The 18,397-nt window shown below is 36.7% G+C and overlaps 2 protein-coding genes across 2 annotated transcripts in view; one reads left to right on the top strand and one right to left on the bottom strand.

Annotated features, from left to right (window-relative positions):
* GALNT5 (polypeptide N-acetylgalactosaminyltransferase 5) overlaps positions 1 to 2,794 on the top strand; it is a 38,174-nt gene extending 35,380 nt beyond the window's left edge. Inside the window, exon 10 of the mRNA XM_007467988.1 lies at positions 2,596 to 2,794. Coding sequence (XP_007468050.1) covers positions 2,596 to 2,736 — 141 coding nt within the window. The 3' untranslated portion in view covers positions 2,737 to 2,794. The remainder of the gene's footprint in view (positions 1 to 2,595) is intronic.
* Positions 2,795 to 11,329: 8,535 nt separating this feature from the next.
* Positions 11,330 to 15,726, bottom strand: ERMN (ermin). Its single transcript, XM_007467989.1, has 3 exons — positions 15,456 to 15,726; positions 14,715 to 14,807; positions 11,330 to 11,853 (listed from the first exon to the last, which is right to left on the bottom strand). Exons 1-3 carry the CDS (start codon positions 15,694 to 15,696, stop codon positions 11,330 to 11,332), a joined length of 858 nt encoding a protein of 285 aa, XP_007468051.1. The 5' UTR covers positions 15,697 to 15,726.
* Positions 15,727 to 18,397: the final 2,671 nt, after the last annotated feature.

The raw sequence follows: 18,397 nt of genomic DNA on the forward strand, positions 1-18,397 counted from the left end.
CCTGCTGATGGGGGAGGTTTGGTCAATGCATAACGCGGAGACACAATGCATAGATGGGGGCAGAGGGGAGGCCAAAGGGCAGAGAAGAAGTTTTATGTTTAAATTTTTCTTGTCTTTTGCCATAAGTATGAATTTTATTTCACACTACAAATCGGGGATGTTTTACCAGAGGTCCAGTTGTGAATATTTACCAGAACATCTGTGCTCTATCCTATTCACTCTCAAAGTCTTCTGTTTTCCCCAATTATATTTTAATAGGACACAAAGTCATAAGCTTTGGTGTAGGATCTTGGAGTGGCAGGAATAATTTCAAGCCTGCCTTCTCAAATTTTCTGCTATCTCACTAGCAGGTAGCCACCAAATCCACTGAATGCATTGAGTATGCGAGACCATCATTTTGCTCAGGGATGAACCCCGGAGTAAGCACACTTTTTTCTTTGGAGCGCCTCCATTCTTTTTGATGTCACAGCCAGTGACTGTTCTCTTCATGACATTTTTCTTCCTGCTAAGGATCAAAATTAGGACCTAAGCAACACCTCCTCCAATCTTTCTTTCTATAGATCATCCCTGTTATATTTCAGTTCCTTCTGGACAATATTTTTTTCTTTTTAGTGATGATGGTTATTATTGAGTTATTCATAAAAATTAGGAATTACCAGTGTGTGAGCTGCTAATTTCATGTTGCATAGTGTTAAGAAAATCTGTAAACACATATTGAATAAATTACATCTTACCTTCTGCTTTCTTAACCCTGTGCCAAAGAGGAGCGATAGAGAGAGAGAGATAGGTAGATGGATAGATAGATAAATAGATATAGATAGATAGATAGATAGATAGATAGATAGATAGATAGATAAGGAGGGAGGGAGGGAGGGAGAGAGGGAGAGAGAGGCGGGGAAAGATTGAGATTGCGAATGAGAAAAAGAATACATTTCTCATCTTCAGAAGTGAATCTGTTATCAGAAAAGATATTAGGCTGGTGAGAAAATATTTAGGAGCTGACAGTCCTTAAATTACATAGGGCTTACTTATAAACTGGATTGGGCCCACTGAGAACTTAGGCCTTTATTGGCTGATTTTTGTATAGGCCCAACACTGGTCTCCTTAATGGTAAGCCAATTTGTAAATAAGGTAATTTAATTAAGTTGGCAAAAATTAAAAAGCTGTTCCCCTACGTTGTTTGTGCCTATGACTTGGTAACATGTTACATAGCTGCCTCCTGCCTTGGGTTCCCCTTTTCACGATGCTAGATGTCATGGAGATGAATATCTTGACAATTATCTTTCTTCTTTTTTCAGTATTTTGGTAGTTTTCATACTAAACCTCCTAGGTCCCCCAAGATGTATAAGTCTTAAAAAACAAAAGAAATGGAGAATAAGACTATGAATAACAGGAACATGTCTCTTCTTTTAGAAAGCATTAGGCATTGAGAGTTTCATGGAAGGCGGAAGGGTGATAGTGAGTTTGACCCCGGATACCAGTGAGCTATTAAAATTATACATGTCTGAATCTGCATTTAAAAGATGTCCTCTAGGTCAGCCCTCCTCAAATGCTGTGAACTGTGGCCACGTGAAAGGAAAAGTCTCACAGATGCTGTCTAGGATTTGGATATAGAATGCCCCTCCAATACTGGTTTCCACATTGTGTTATTTAGTTACCTCTTTACAACCCACGAGCAGAACATTGTAGAAAATCCAGAATGATCTTCTCAATGTTATCTCTTTTACAAAACCTTGAGCATACTCAAGCATCATATTCCCAAAATCCTACAAGGGTGACATTGTTTTTGTAAGAGCATCTCTAAAATAAATTATTATGAAGTCACCCCTGTTTGATAAATTTTTAAAGCATTTCAAAACAACATATATATTATATATATAATTAAATATATACATATATGTATATATATATATATATATATATATAATTAGAATGATCTTTGTCACAGTCATGGGTAATTGAGAGGATTGGTAAGTGAAAAAATTATAAACCCGTGAGCAAGTTCTAAGTAGGTTATCGACCATTTCTAGGACATTCAATAAATATTAAGCAATAATAGAACCTCTGAAATACCTATGACTTTCTCTAATCACGTCTAGACTTTCTGGACATCAGGCATTATGTACTCTCAGAGATCATGATAGGAAACTCATAAATAAAATACATCATTTCTAGCACTTTTTATTCCAAATTTGCATTCTAAGTCACAGACTTAAGAAATTAACTAACACACTTTTTATAATGGTGTGTATTTTTTCTTACTACCAGCAGTGAGGCAGCCAGCGATCAAATATAGTAAATGCCATCTGGAATTACTTCCTTTAAATAATATAGTTATCAGCCATATCATCAGAAAAGTCATCTTTTGCCTCATGAAGAATTAAAAGTCTTGTAGCTTGGAGAATGTGAGAACTTAGTTTGAGATAAAGACAAAAAATACTGCCTAAAACCTATGTTTATGTTATTAATTTTGTTCAGGAGAATTCCTGAAAAATCAAAAATGTAATTACTTAAATTTTTATTGGTTTTCATTATCTTACATCAGGATTGTCAAATTCAGCCTGTGGCTCATTCTCAGATCCTGTTTCTCTCCAGGTGAATCACATTGTTTTTGGAAACTATCACCAGTTGTTATGCTTAGAAGGAAGTTTCTCTCAGAAGACCCTGAAAGTTGCTGCTTGTGACCCAGTGAAGCCATATCAAAAGTGGAAATTTGAAAAATATTATGAAGACTGAGGAGGAACTGATGTCTTTATCTAGTAAATCTATTAGACACTGTGACTATGACAATGAACTTGGTGACTATTTCTCCATGCTAGTTCAAAATTTTCAAAATTAATAACATTTGAATGGAAGATTTTTTAAAAATCACAATATTTGAGATACCAAAAGTTAACTCAGGGAAACAGTCCAACATTAGATTGGAGTCCCTCTTCAGCACTAGATGGGCTTTTGAATTGCCTGCTTTCCACCCTGTGCTGGAACAAAGCCTTCAAGTTTCCACATGCCATCTAAAAGGTAACTTGGAAAAGAAGACGGAAGTACTTGGAGAAGCACAATGATATACATGAAGGCTGAGTTTGATCATAACCAGCTCTTTTGGTCCACAAGTTAGGTATAATCAGTGAGAAGCTGATCCTTTATTTGCTATTTTTTCATCAAAAAAAGAAAAGAAAGAAAGAAAATTACTTGAGTTCCTAGGCTAAAAGACCTCAGAAACACACGGCTCTCACCTTGGTGAAATCCCTCCCAACTACATGCATGTTTACCTAACAGTTTGAAATAGTATTGATATAATACTCCTTGATGGCAGGGTTTTGATCTAGATGACTGTATAATGTTTTTCCCATTCTGAGTCAGTGGAAAAACTTTAAGTGAGGAAGTCACATGCTTATTCAATTCTAGACATGGATGTTGTTTCCATTCATTCTGTGCTATTAAATTGTACTTTTAAAAATGGCCATACTATTAACTTCTAGACTCGTGTGGATATTAAAAAAGAAAGAAAAAAATGCAGAGAAATAGAGGCTGGGTCACAGCACACCGCAGTAACCAAAAATACATTTAATCATTGAACCTACTCTAATGTGGGGCCAAATAAGAGGAGTTGAAATGAATGAAGCAGAAATAGAGCACGGAAAAATGTTAAAGTTCTTTTATGTGAAAATACTACTTTAGATTCAGCAGCATTCACAGGGATGAAGAATGCTAAAAATGGGCTCTAAAAGATTTCAAGGTAGAAATAAAGTGAGGGAAACATAAAGAAAGGGGAAGAGAATGAGTTAAAAACAGTTAGGAAAAGAGTTAAGAAAAAATTGTCTGAGACTTGTCCGAAAACGGAAGGGGATCTGGTACCTCTGTGGGGGGGGGGGGGGGGGGGGGAGGGGGGAGAAAAGAATAAAGTCCTAGATGTGGACCTAAAGATAACACTGATAAATTTGGGGAAAATTCCAATATTTCTTTGATCCAAATTGAGCACATAATCTTAGGTATGACAATACTTAGGCATACCGGAAGATATCTTAGAAATCCTAATATCCTTTGCATTCATTTTGGTAAGGAAGATGGCCTGTCCAAAAATCCCAGGTCAGTTAGTGAGAGAATCAGGATTAGAATTTGGATCTCCAGAGACAGGGCCACTAGCCTAACCAAATATCCTCCACAACATTTTTAAGAAAGATATACATAAATTTTTTTTGTGAGGGTTGGGTCTCTGGAGGTCACTCATGCTATATTCTTGTTAATATTAAAATAAACAAACCAACCTGTGCTGTTGAGCTGATGGTAAAACTGGGCATCTTTGGTTCTGATTTCCTGTTTAAATTTTAACTCCCAATTAATTGCAGAAAAGCAAAACAATAACTAAGAGTTGGAAGGGGAAATAGTTTTACGTATTTGCAACATATTTAAGATGTTTTATGTAAATAATTGACATTGCAGATGAGGTAAGAAAATGGGTAGAAAATGAGATAATTATTTTCAAAACAGAGCCATGTGAGGGATAAAACACAAGTCAGTTGCCAAAGGACTAATTGAGTTGCTGACCAAACTAAATATGCTAGATGCCTCATGCAGTGCTTTGTGTAAATGAAAAATGTTGAAAGGTTTTCTGCCAGTCTAAAGAATCTCTTTTTATTCAAAAAGAGTTTCCACCAAAAATGTCAACTCTGTTCACAAAAAGATGAATTATCTTTTCGATACACTTACCTTTGGGTATACCAGCTGAAGAAATTTGAATGTTTTTGCTGAGAAGAACCTTCTGTGCTCTGTTCAGTGTATGCTCTTCCTGGCTTTACCTTGACATACTTATTATGTGAAGCTATATTTGGATCCATATTGTCAATGTAACAAAGAACTGATTTCATACATCACATATTTGTTCTTGGGTAGAATTTTTTTTTTTTTTTTTTTTTTTTTTTTGCAGCCCGGGGGCCTCTCACTGCTGTGGCCTCTCCCGCTGCAGAGCACAGGCTCCGGACGCGCAGGCCCAGCAGCCATGGCTCACCGGCCCAGCCGATCCGCGGCATGTGGGATCTTCCCAGACCGCGGCACGAACCCGTGTCCCCTGCATCGGCAGGCGGACTCTCAACCACTGCGCCACCAGGGAAGCCCTGAGTAGAATTTTTAAAACAGCTTTTACCATGTTTTTGCTCAACTACTCTTAGAAGCAAGGAACTAAGCAGTAGTTGGGAATCTTATGGACCTAACTGTAAGAGTATTGACTAATTGTGAAATCTACTACCAACATTCTTTTAAACATTGCCCTCTAATTTTTGTTTTCAGAAGACCTTTAAAAAAGTATAAATGCCTCTAGGTTTTCTGGTACTTCTAAAGATAAACCCTTGGCTGGGACACATTAGGGTCTTAATTAGCCCAAGTTCTTCAATAGGGGGCTCTGTTCTTGGGGACTTCAGAGTTTTCCCTGGATTAGCTTAAGTTATTGCCTTTTCTTTAAAAAATGTCTCTGCATCTTGTTACCTTGAATACAAACATAGTTGATAATATTTTACAGGACTTATTTGATCAAAAACTAATTTACCAAACCATCTGAGTGCTTCTGAGCCTTCCAGCTTGCACAGTTCTTTTCTTGTTTTCAACAGTTACCCAGAGATTCTACCCTACTCTCTTGAAGGATTACACAGCTGTTGCTGATACAACGGTTTTTTATCACTAGCCTCAAATTTGCTCAATTCTTCTTGCCAACATTTAATCAACTGTCATTCACAAGGGCAAAAACCACCATGTGCTATGATCACAATGTATCATTAGCTTTGAACTCTGATTTGGAAATACTTTCTTATATATTAACACCTTGCCTCTAGAATTGCCTTAGGAACTCTAGAGGAGCAAAGATACTAGTTATGGTGTATAGGAATTCAATTTTTCCAGTCAACCTTCATTTCATGAATGGCTTAGAATGATTTTCAAGGGTCTCTCATGCAAGAGAATGGAGTTGAGGTGCACCAGATAGTACCATCTTGATTTGTTGTAACATATTTAACTTTCACATTCAAACGCAGAAAAGAAATTCTGTCTCAAAAGAAAGCCCCAAGAGCTTGGATAAAAACAAGGAAATTACAAGGAGTAAAGAGAAAAGAAGTGGGACTAAGTACCTTTGAGTACCTACTATGTGCTAGGCACTGTTTGTGCCCCATCTCACTATTGTGCACAACTCAGTGAGGGGAGTTTCATTCTCCTCATTATGCAGACGAGGATAGCTGAGAGGGATTGTCTAAAGTCGTCCCACTAGTAAGAGTTAAAACCCAGCTTCCATTCTATTGGGCTCAAAAAAAAAAAAAGGTGAGCCTCTTTCACTAAACCATGCTGCTGTGATTCTTTGATTTTTCTCCTCCCCCTCCTTCTTTTCCTCTTTCTATTTCTTCTGTAAGTAGGACAGACAAATCAGGTGGGCTCAGTTAAAATCCTTTGGTATAGAGTCACACCTCTTTGGTCTCTCTCTTGCATGTTGTACAGACAGGAAATAGAGGCTGCGCCCCTCTCTGTTAAACAACTGAAGTGTAGGCTTAAGGATAGTTATCCTCATACACTTCGCAGTAGTCTATCTCCTTGACTTCATGCAGGACATATTCCTTTCCATTTCCTAGAACAAGTATGAGAGGGAGAAGTGGACATAGAGAGATTGCTTCTCTGTGAATGATATTACCAACTCTTTGTTCCCCAACCATTAATCAAAGCTGACAAATTGCTCAATTTGAACAGAGGTGGAAAATCAAAAATTGGAGTCCTTTAATTTAAAACAAAAACCAAGTCGTGTAGCTTTCATTCCAATGTGTAGATTGTCACCATAATGCTTTTACAACAACCTTTGCATAAGTTTACTCAACAATTGCTACAAGCCAAGATGCCTTGAAATGAGAAAAGGAACACTAACCACAGTTAATGTACAAAAATATTCATTTTTGGCAAATAGCCATTCCATGGTCAGGTTTAAATAAGCCATGTAAAGTATTATCTACTCCTGATGAGGTTTAATGGGTGGAATTTCAGGTGTTGGTGGTGTCCGTGCCTAAAAGAAAGGAAAAAAATACCATCGCACTAAGATTTAATGCCTCTGTTTTCAACCTAATGAGTCAACTAATAGTTACCACTACAGTTAGGGTCTCTTTTCAAGTTTATGTGAATCTTTGCTTCGCAAAAACACAAAAATCTCATTTTCCAGCAAATAGAGCAGCTTCTAATATGCTGAGTTCCTAATGACGACAGTTGCCATCAAATAAGTAACAAATAATTTCTTTGAAAACTGAGATTGATAGGTTTTCCCAGTTCAAGGATATTGGTTATAAATATCTATACAAAGTCTTTACATTAGCTGTTGAAACTAAAACATATATATATGGCTATGGGTATGTTTCTATATTTTATGCTTTGAATTGAGAGAAAGTAAAACCAAGAGTTTTAACTAACAAAGAAAAATTAAGAACTGTTTTGGGATTTTTTTTTAAGCCTCTCTTAAGTGCATAGCTTCATCTGCATCTGGCCTTCTGGACAAAAGTATCTCACACAGACTTTCACTCTGGGTATTTTTTTTCCAGACCTGAAAGGAGCAACCAAACTCTAAATTATCAGGATGCTTGTTATTCAGTTTAGGTTTATGCACATGCGTTAATTCTTCTCCTTCAAACAACTGCCCAAATGTTGCTAGTTTTATACATATTAGCTATAAGAGCTGGGCATAAAAACAAGGGAAGGCAAAGGTTAAATATGTGAATTTGTTATTGATTACCTAAAAATATTTGTTAGTGGAAAAACTAGATTGAAACTATGGAGTAGAAGGGAATTTGGAATAAATTTGAACATTTTTAGGTACCCAGTTTTTCTGCCTCTGACCAACCAAGTTTACTATAAAGAATAAAATGTGTAATTTTAAGTTTCTAAGTAAAAATTCAATTACTTTCCAAATTCATAACCAAAACTCATCCAAGCTGGCAGTTAATTACAAAACGCTTTGATTTTGTAGTTTGCCACGTATCTGGGTGATTTCCACTGCTCATTACTACCCGCGTCATTGTGTTTATGTCAATTGTACATTCTACTTGCCTTGTGTTCTTCATGAGCTGTGTACACGTTTTGGTATTCATATTTATTATGTTACTGTCTGATACTTTAATATGGACAAATGTTTGCTGCAACTTTTGACATTACTTTTTATAGCCCTCTTGTTTTTATAGAGGAATGGAAGTTTAGGCTTTAAAAGAAATAATGCCTTTCTCATACGGCCAGACATATTTCTTCATGATACGCTGGTGTTTCATCTTTTTCCATAATTCTCTATTATTACTTATTTTAAATGTTTTCCTATCATTTTGAAAAACTCAAATGTCTGTTCTCCATTTGAAAGTGTGCCAAAAGTACTCCACCATGTAAATATGTAGAAACAATTACTATAAAAGTGTCAGCATAGTTCACAGCAATGTATTACCTTAATGACTACAAAGATATATATATTTTTTAAGTTGTTGGAATTGAGATGTATCTAAAACAATAGTTCAGTTCCTGTAAAAATAATAGAAATGTCTCATGAACATTACATGTCTATCCATCAGAAATTCTTTTTACAATTTCATATAAAGTATTTTAAGACCTTTTTGAAGTAAATAATGCAAATGAATTAAAATGAGGTGTTCTCTTGATTTCTGAAATGGTATTTATTGATGGTCTCAATAGCTGCTAATACGCAAGGGTTCTTTTAAATTTTAAAAGGCAGTTTAAAAAAAATAAAATCTAGGCACCAAAAACAAGGACACAAACTTTTATTGAGAGCAAGTCAAACACAGTTCTTTATTTAAACTGTTAATAGGTAGATAGATAGAGTCTGATATATTCTGTGTCTTCAAAGGTAGCATTATATGAAGGGTTAGGTTTTATATTGACAGAGAAATAGAACTGTTATTACTTCCTGTTCACCCAGCATCTAAGGAAAATAAAAAGTCATGTAAGAAATATCAACATTCTCACAATAAGTCAATTCTCCCTCCTACCAGGTACCAGAGTCCTTCTTCCATTCCTGAACCTTGAAGCACAAAAGCAGTAAAAGCCTTCATGTGTAGCTACCGATTTGTGTTCTTAAGGTGTCCCATATGCTTTTCAAATATGTTCAGTATCCCCCCATGAGATTTGAACCAGACCCTTGTCTTTCTTAGGCTACAAGAATCAAACAGCCACCCATCACCATTATGTACTTACAGTCACTAAGCTCTGTGGCCTTAGTGTAAGATGGCAGAATAGGGCAATGGGCACTAATGCCAAATAATAGTTTCAGTGCTCTTCTGCAACTACATTGCCTCATTCATGAGCATTAAGCATATTTACTCATTGAACACACCCTGAAATAGTCTTGTTGATAAAATCTTTCATAGTTGGTTAATCATCTGGTAAGAGCACAAAACTAAAAGGGCCAGGGTTACTATATTTTGGAGCCCGATTCGAGCTAGTTGCTTGGCCACATCAAATGACCACAGACCTCCCACCTCACTCAAGTTCCACAGGAATTGGCTGCCTCTGCTGGAATAATTCAAAATACAGGCTCTGTTGATGGTAGGTTAAGAATATGGTCCTGTTCCATGATGGATAACACAATACTGTGCTTTGAAGTTAAGTAGAAAATAGTAGGGGTCACCAGTAATCCAAAAAGAAAATAGCTTGTCCAAGTGAAAAGATTTAGAGGCTCTAAGTAAACAGGTAATTGTCCTGGTGCATCAGTCTTCTACCTAAATTTTTCAATAAAAAACTGATTTCCCTGTCTTTATTCTGAAAACTTGCATTGTCGAGAATGAAATGTATAGATTCTATAGATTAAGCGTGACCGACTTTTATATGGTCAGGTTGTGAAGTATCTGTTTGAAAGAATAAAAGGAAAAAATTCAAAATTGAGTCTCATAAACACTAAATAATAGTATATGATACCATGGAAACATATTACATGATAATAAAGAATTAAAGAAAGTGCCTTTAGAATGTGTGGGATTTGTTACACATAAATAAGCAAAAATCTGAGAAGGGCTAACCCAGGGTTTTTCACAAAATGAAAAATAAATAAACAAAGGGTTGAATAGTACAATGAAGACTGTATTACATTCAGACAATAAGGAATTGTCTTTTTATTTCTAGGGCCAAAAGAAATGTCTTTATCTGTGGTGACAGAAAGCTCAGGATAATATATATAGAAGCATGAAATGAAAAATTATGGAACTATCTAAGAATATAAATATAGACTCTCCCTTTTCATAAATATTCAATACATTATTTGACACATTGGTTTGAGTGAAGCTTCACAAGCACAATTTTAGGCATCTTGATTTGGGCTGAGGTCCAGTAAATTATATATTCCCAACAACCATCAGAGCTCTCTCACTAAAAATACATGCTCACACTCTACTTTGAAAATATTCTAAGATAATTATTTCCATTTTCATAGTAACTAGTACAGTTATGACTAGAGTTGTCTCAGGTTTCTAAGGAAAGAAAATTATTCTGAGATACTCTTAATAGGAGAAAGTGTAGTAATAGAGAGGGGTATTTTCTTAAAATTGTGCTAAAGCTGTCATTTTCATGTTTAATGACATTAACTGTGCTAGACAAGATTTTATTTTCAGTCTCAGAAATAATCTATCTGATATAACTCTTTAGTCAATTGCCCACCAATCTTCCAGCCCCTCCCTGTGGCAATCTCACAATGGATTTAATTCATCTTGAGAACATAAAGCCAACATTTAGTAAACAGAATTTTCCCGACTGACAATTGCTCAGCCCCTCTAGTGAGAAAATTCAGTGAATGGTAACACCTAGGAAGGCAGCCTATACAGAATTTCACTCTGTACATGCCAAGAAAAACAACTTAAAATCTGAAGATAATAGGAAAGGCAAAGTATTTTGGAAAGTTTATTGCCAGAGTCTATAAAACCACATTTTAAAGAAAGAGAGATTTGATACCAGACTTTCTATCACCCTCAGTGTACAGGAAGAAAGACACCAAAAGAAATACATTTCATTTCAAATAGTCCTCTTTCATTTGATGACTACATTTCCCAGCATTGCTACTTTTAAAGTCAAACTGTTTAGTGCTTAGCACACAGGCTATATTAGTGAGGATTTAAAAAGCAAATATTCAAGAATGAATCTAAAGCTTTTTGATTTGAGGTTACCAGACTGAGTTTTGCCTAGGGTTATTTCCACATTATTCTGCAGTGAAACAGAGATTAAGCTTCCACTTCTTTATAGGGGACGACTCAAGGCATACAAAGATGCATCTCAGGAAAAGAGAATTAGCTTTTGCTTCAGTGGGCATGAGAACTTCCCAGTTCCAGTTAGTTTATAAATGCATCATAGACTCGAATTCATCAATTCTCTGCTTGGTGTTCCCCTTTCTGATTTTCCGATAGGATATCGTATTGTATCTTGAATAAGCATTTCTGGAAATATCACCCTTCTTCCCGAAGGTTGGCTGCTCATCAGGTGTGACAGGTTGGGAACTGGGGCTGCTCAGTGGGGAGTCCTCACCTGCATCGCCTTCCTCTTTTAACTGAGAACCCTCTTCATTTTTTTTCTTAAGTTCTATCACTCGAACTTCATCTTCATCATCTTTGCAATCATCATCATCATCATTATTAATTTCTTCATCCCAAACCTCTTGCTCCTCATCATGCTTAGAATGTAACACATCAGCTTGGCTCGGTTTCCGAAATCCTAACCATTCAATTTCCATTGCCTGATGTTGAGTTTTGTTCTTCAGAGCCTCATCTTCTCTCTCTCCTAAAGGTTGTTCAGCAATCCTTTCCTTTTGTCTACTTGGTTCTTGGTAACTGCTGCTCAAAGGAATCTTCTCCCACTGATGTCCTGTAGCAAAATCAATTGGCAATTGATATGTGTAGAGATTTCAAAATACCACAGATTCTCCAGATTATATTTCTGGACAATCGTTTTCCACCAAACATTTTATGAGATATTGTTTTGCGGGTTATTAATACATTTTGCGCAATAAAACAGTCTACACCATCAAATTAGCTTGGAAGACACTGCATTAAGCACAATGAAGTAAGCCTCTTACGAATTTATCCAAGCCTTTAAAATACTAATGGATATTAGCATCCAGCAACCCAACCTCATTTGACTATGGAACATTTTTGTTGTGGACTACTGTGTCTAGTGATACTGGTATTCCCTGAGACACACTTTTAAAAATCCTGTCTAGCCTGTCATGAGTGGATATGTGAATATATTAAAAAATATTTGGACCTAGCTCCTACACACACACACACACACACACACACACACACACACTCCTCAAGGAAAATTAGTAAAAAGGCTTTCTTCCAACAGTAAAAATAATGAAATAATGACTGCCAGTGACTGGTCACACTCAGAGTAGCAAATTCAGTGTTTACCACCATGCTTCTCAGAGTTCTCATGTCCTAAAGTACCGGCTATGGAGGAGGAGTACAGATGGCCAAGAGTCATGTGCTGGGCTAAAGGACGCATCAAGTCCACGAAAGGACACACTCTATAGCCTAAGATCTGCCACTAATTTCTAGTGAGTCCAGATTTAAAAATCATGCTGAGGTCATATCTACAGAGTGTTAGGTTAGCCTATTATTTTCGACATGTCCTTAACCGACAGTTAATTAACTTAAGTTGTTTGGTACCATGCACTGACTTTTAAGAGGCTCATTTAATTCATTGCAAGTTTCACTTTTCAAACACATCCTATCAGCATAGCCTCAATAATATTTATTGAGCATGAAAAAATGAATTAATAATAGGAGAGTAGAGGTTGTTCTCAGAGCTTTCAGCCCTGAAGGACTTCTATGGGAAGCTTCAGCCTGCAGTGCACATGACTCAGGGTTGTGTTCACTATTCCCTTTCAACACCATAACCGTCTTTATATAAAGTGAGAGGCACTGTTCCTCTTTGCCCTTCTCCTCCACAATTTCCTATTTTCACTGAAAGATGTTGACAAGTCCATTTCCATCAGAGATTTTTCATTCTCTTTTCGTTTTGTTTTCCCAACTATAGGAATCAGATTGTAAACCTACACAAAGAGATAGAAGTGGAGGCGGTTCATCTCTCTCTCTCTCATTAGCTGTGCACAGCTCCTATCAGGCCACTGGCATCCAGTCAGTGTTTTTTACATCGTAAATAAATATGTATTCGAATGTTTGCTATAATTTTAAGCCTTGTTTTATTTTCTTCTTTTCCCTAAGAACCAAAGAAACTGATATTTTTGCTCATATTCGTGACTTGGGCATGGAGTTGTCATGCATGAAATTACTTCTTGACTTTAAATTATCATTCTTTCTAAGTATTTTTAACATCTCCCTATTTTTCAACTCAGGAGTATTCTCTTTGGGGACTTTATAGCTGTTTGCCATTGTGAAAATAAAAAACACCAAAATGTGTCCTTCTAACCCTACAGGAGGAACATGTTCCACCGAACACAAAAGGATTCATGCAGGGAAAAACTCACCCTGAGACCATCCACTTTAAAAATCCAGACTGCTTTTATTCTTTATTTGAAGGAAATGAAAGATCATAGAAAACTGTTGTCTCCAGTGACTTTCTGATCAGAAATTTGAAAGGGGTTCTAGTTGAAAGGTTGAGATCCTTGCCTCTCAGTATTTGCTTGCTCATTGGCAGTAGAAGGGTTAGGGTGAGAGGTTATTTAGTCCATTTCATGGGGTTTAGGTCTTATAAATTATCTGTGATAACGTAAGAGCTTGACAGTGACTGTTGCTTACTACATTCTTCTTTGAGTGACTACACAGTGGACCACCATATGTAGTCAGCAGACAGTCTGAGACGTGTCCAGGCAAAGGGGACAAACCCAGGAAACTGCCAACAACCTTATCCTCCTAGGCATCTACTATTTTGTGTGATGTTCTAATATTTCAACCAGTAATCTCTTCAATGTTTTACTTGTTAAGGTCCTAACTAAGCTAAATCACTTAGGTGTACCAAGCTGACTTCAATTTTGAGATAAGATGTTTATGGCTGCAAGAGAGGATATCAATGATTAATTGATAGATTTTTATCTTCCACTTTATTTTGAAATTGTTTGAATGTAGGTGTCTCCTTAGAAGTCTAAAAGATTTTGTGTCTCTAAGACTCTTGAGTTTATTTGAAAAATAATATAGTCATTTAAAAATCAATGTTCTTTTTATTCTCCCATTTTTCCGAAAGAACACAATTAAAACTAACTTCATCACCTGGAAGATTTCTTTGACAAGAATTAGGTAACCATTTTGTGCTTACAGCAGAGGCCTAGAATTTTCCTATAGATCAAATAAATTTATAAGATTATTTTAAACAGTATGCCAATGATAAACTTTTAAGATAAACCCATTTTTGAAATGTTTACATCTTGCAGGGCGCCTGACATAGATTTGAAGACACTTAATCAAAAGGAAAGGTTTATTTAGTAGACTAACTTATTAAGACGCAGATATCATATCATCAGGTCAAAGCGTGCCGATCAGTTTTACCGATCCATGCAGTCTCAGTCTTGAAGAGTGTGTAATGCTTTCTCAGGTGGAACCCACAGATAAATCCAGACTCCCTTATCTGCCTATAGCAGCTTTGAGTTTTTGAAAACATTACCTGGATTGCTTTTTCAATACCACACTCACGTAACATCCCATGCAAAAACTGTCTTCCACATTCCATCAAACAATTTCTGTGTACAAAATGGAAGTTCCTCTTACCTTCTCTGAATGTCATTTCATCAACACTTGTTTCTTGGAGAGAAAGATCTGTGATAGCCTTATGAGCAATATAGAGATTCTCTTCTGGTTTTTCTGGGAAGAAAACCCCCCACAAGATTAATATTTTAACATTTAAGTAGTCTAAGATAAATAAATAACCAATTAAGACTCTAACAAGGTAGAGGTCTTTGATTTTTGTGGTCACTAAAAATAGCTATTTCATTCTTCAAACTCATTTCTTCACTGATTCCTTTTATTTATAAGCATAACGATAACCTCTCCTTTAATGTCTATATAAGTTCATAGTACCACGAATTCAGACACTTTCAGGTAGATTTAGAAAGAAAAGTTGAATTTATGAATTCCTTCTGACCGAATAATAATGGTGCTGTCCATATAATAATAAATAACAGTAGTTAACATTTAACCAACAGTAATTTTCACAACTGTACAGATATCAGAACTATTATTCTACCTTCTTCTAATGAGAAAACCAAGGCTTCGGGAAGCCAAGAAGGTTGTCTAGGGTCACAGAGCTATCAAATAAATGAGCCTGGATTTGACCCAGGGCAGAGGTTTAGTCCTTATGCTCTGCAGCCCCCGTAGGATAAGGGACTGCATTTGGGCAGGGGCAAGGGTGGGAGAATGTGCAGCTTATTCCTGTCATAACAGTTCATCCAAAGATTCCTGAGTGAGTTTACAAATCAAATCAAGCAAATTATAGAAAAGGAAAATGCTTACCTTTTAGAATCTTCTCATCCATGGACGAGTTGAGCAGTATGTTCTCTTGTAATTTTTCACTTTTCTCCTGATTTCCTTTTGTGGGTTCATCTTCAAGACTAGATTCTACCCTGCAGTATGGTGGGGTGCCATCCATATCACTGGCTTTTTCCATGATTTTAGTGATTTTTTGTTGACTGTTTTCAGGGGGTGTATCCCCATTACACTCAACCTGACTGAATGTCACTGGAACGTCTGTCATGATGTACAGTTGAGTCCGACTTGGAGAGAGCTTTGGGGAAGATCCTTGAGAAGTTCTCTTGCCTTCAAATCCAGCTCTTACTCTAAGGACACAAATGATTTCCTTTAGTGCATAATAACAAACTTCTTTTCCTGAAGGGGTGCAGATAGAGCATAGCACAAAAGTAATAGAATTTGTCAGATTTGCCACCAACCCATGAGCGAGAATCTGGCCAATCACCACCTTCTTTGTTGCTCAGCAGTCCCACTTGCAGAATTAATGGCAGCCTTTTGATTTACATAAACAAACAATCCGAGGCAATCAGCCTTTTGTGTTGGCATGTACAGGGGGACTTTCAGCTTGTCAGTCCCCCTCTGGGAACAGAGATTTTTGTCCCTTTTCATAATGGCCCTTTGTCATTTTCCTTGTAACAGGAGCCACAATTGTTCCACAGCTTTAATCCAGAGAGAATGACCACCTTGAGACATATTAGTTCTGTGTAACCAGCTTAACATTTCCAAACAGATTTTGTTCAAGTACAACCTCAGCTATTTTGTAAAGGACAATGGCCTCTTTTCTTATTTATTAAAGAATAAAAACAGCTTATCAAAAACCTGTAAACAGGACAACTTTATTGTAAGTGGCTCCGGCAGCAGATTCCACGGTATGCTTTCGGGAGCCCAGAGAAGTAGATGTAAGAAAATACAAGGATAAATTCTACCGTCTTGCTAATACCAAAAATTTTACATTTCAGTGATTTATTTGGTCTATAGCTTCTTATCGTCTAGTTTATTCATGTCTATTGTAGCTCAACCCATCCTGTAAAACCCTAGTATAATTGCCTCCATGAAATCTTCCCTTCCCTCAATCAGAATTATTTTCAATATTCCCTACTGTTGTTTCATGGTGCTGGTAAAATTATAAGGCACCCACACTGTCTGCCTTTGGGGGAAACAGGTGATTATATAAAACATCTGCCACCTACCATTCCTTCCTTCTTAAAGTAAGACATTAATTCTTTTCTTTGTTGAATCTCATCTAGTGCAAAATGATTCCAGAGCCTTTGCCCATGTTGCTCCCTCAGCTTGGAACGCCCTTCTCTTCCTCAAGGCCAAACCCCTGGCCTAACCAGCTCCTCTGAAATACCATTTCTTTCAAGACACTTTCCCTGACCCACAGGATTAGGATGGGACTCCTGTTACACATTATCTTTCTCCTTCAGAGTGCTCTTCACAGTTGTGATTAAATAAATAATTGCACAGTTATCTGCATAATGTCTCTCACCAACTAGAATCTAAGCCTTATCTGGGCAGGGACCATGGTTAACTTACTTACATGTGTCCCCAGCATGTAGCATCTGCCTTGAAATAAGTAGGCACTGAATAGAGAAAAAAAATTACTGTTGAATAAATGAATAAATGTTACTCCCTAGAGAATACATTTAAGATCTTTTCTAAAGGGAAGAAGAATAGAGGTTTGAGAGTAATTGCACATTTATCATCTTCAAACCTGTGTCTAGGGCTGAATGCATTAGGGTCTATATCAGGGACGACAAATACAAGGCACTCTGGTCTCATCCCCTCTATGATCTTAGAATTCATCTCTATGATCTTAGAATTCTCTCCCTTGTCATCACTAACTCTTCTCTACCCAACACACTGATTATTTGTTTGTTTGTTTCTGCACAGGAGGAAAATTAACTTTCCCTCTACCTTCTTCTGAGTTCTTGTCTGAGATCCCTGTAATAAAAGATAGATTAACAAGAGAAAAGGGAACAGACGTTTCTTAATATGTGGTTAAAAGGTAAATTGAGGTATATTAAAAATTTTAAGAGTTTTTTTTGAGCAAAAATCGATTCTAACTGGATAATGTTAAACCGGAAGTGGCTAGGAGCACTATATGGGGCAGGAAATGGGGAGACTTTTATAGAGAAAAGGCAGAAGCAAAGTAAGGAAATTATTGATTGACTACAGCTTAAAACCTAGTTGGCTGTTTGTGACTGGCTGTCCTTAGCATTTTGATCTCGGAAGCATGAGGAATATATAGGCTTTTATTTTGGTTAGCTTATGTAGGCCACCAGGCACTAGAGCCACATTAGTCCAATGGCCTCCTTGTCTAATTAATTTAACAAGTATGCCTCATGTATACATGGGAGAGACCCAGGGAAACCTAGTAACTCCCTAAGATGGCCTAAGCCACTCCCGTAAATATCATCTCCAGCTAAAGACAAAAGAGAAAGATGTGTGCTGGGGGTGGAACAGAGGAGGCCAGTTAGAGGTTTCCAGGAAAAGCACAGTAAATGAGGGTATGGTATGTTATGCAGATTTAAGTGGCTGCCTTCTCCATTGACAAGATTCTGTTATGTTTTACAGTTATCTTTCTCTTCCTGGTACAGAGAGGGAGACACCCTTACAAAGGGAGATCTCCTTTATAAGTGCCAATGTCCCTTACAAAAGATAAATTTCTATTTTCTGAGCTTCTCCAGTGTCTCCAGTTTCTCAAAAATAATCAGCTCAAAATAATCCTTAAGCCAAAGAGACATATTTTGGAGTGGCATATCCTAATGCTCTTTTGTTTGTTTTTATTTTTTTTAACAAACTTTCATATAGGATTTATTTTATGTTAGGCACTGTTCAAATGCTTCACAAATAGTAACACATTTGATCTTCAAAACAGCAGTGTAAGGAAGGTGCTATTATTAGCCTCATTTTGCAGAATAGAA

Source organism: Lipotes vexillifer, unplaced genomic scaffold, assembly GCF_000442215.2.
Source record: "Lipotes vexillifer unplaced genomic scaffold, Lipotes_vexillifer_v1.1 scaffold907, whole genome shotgun sequence".
NCBI classification, from domain to species: Eukaryota; Metazoa; Chordata; class Mammalia; order Artiodactyla; family Lipotidae; genus Lipotes; species Lipotes vexillifer.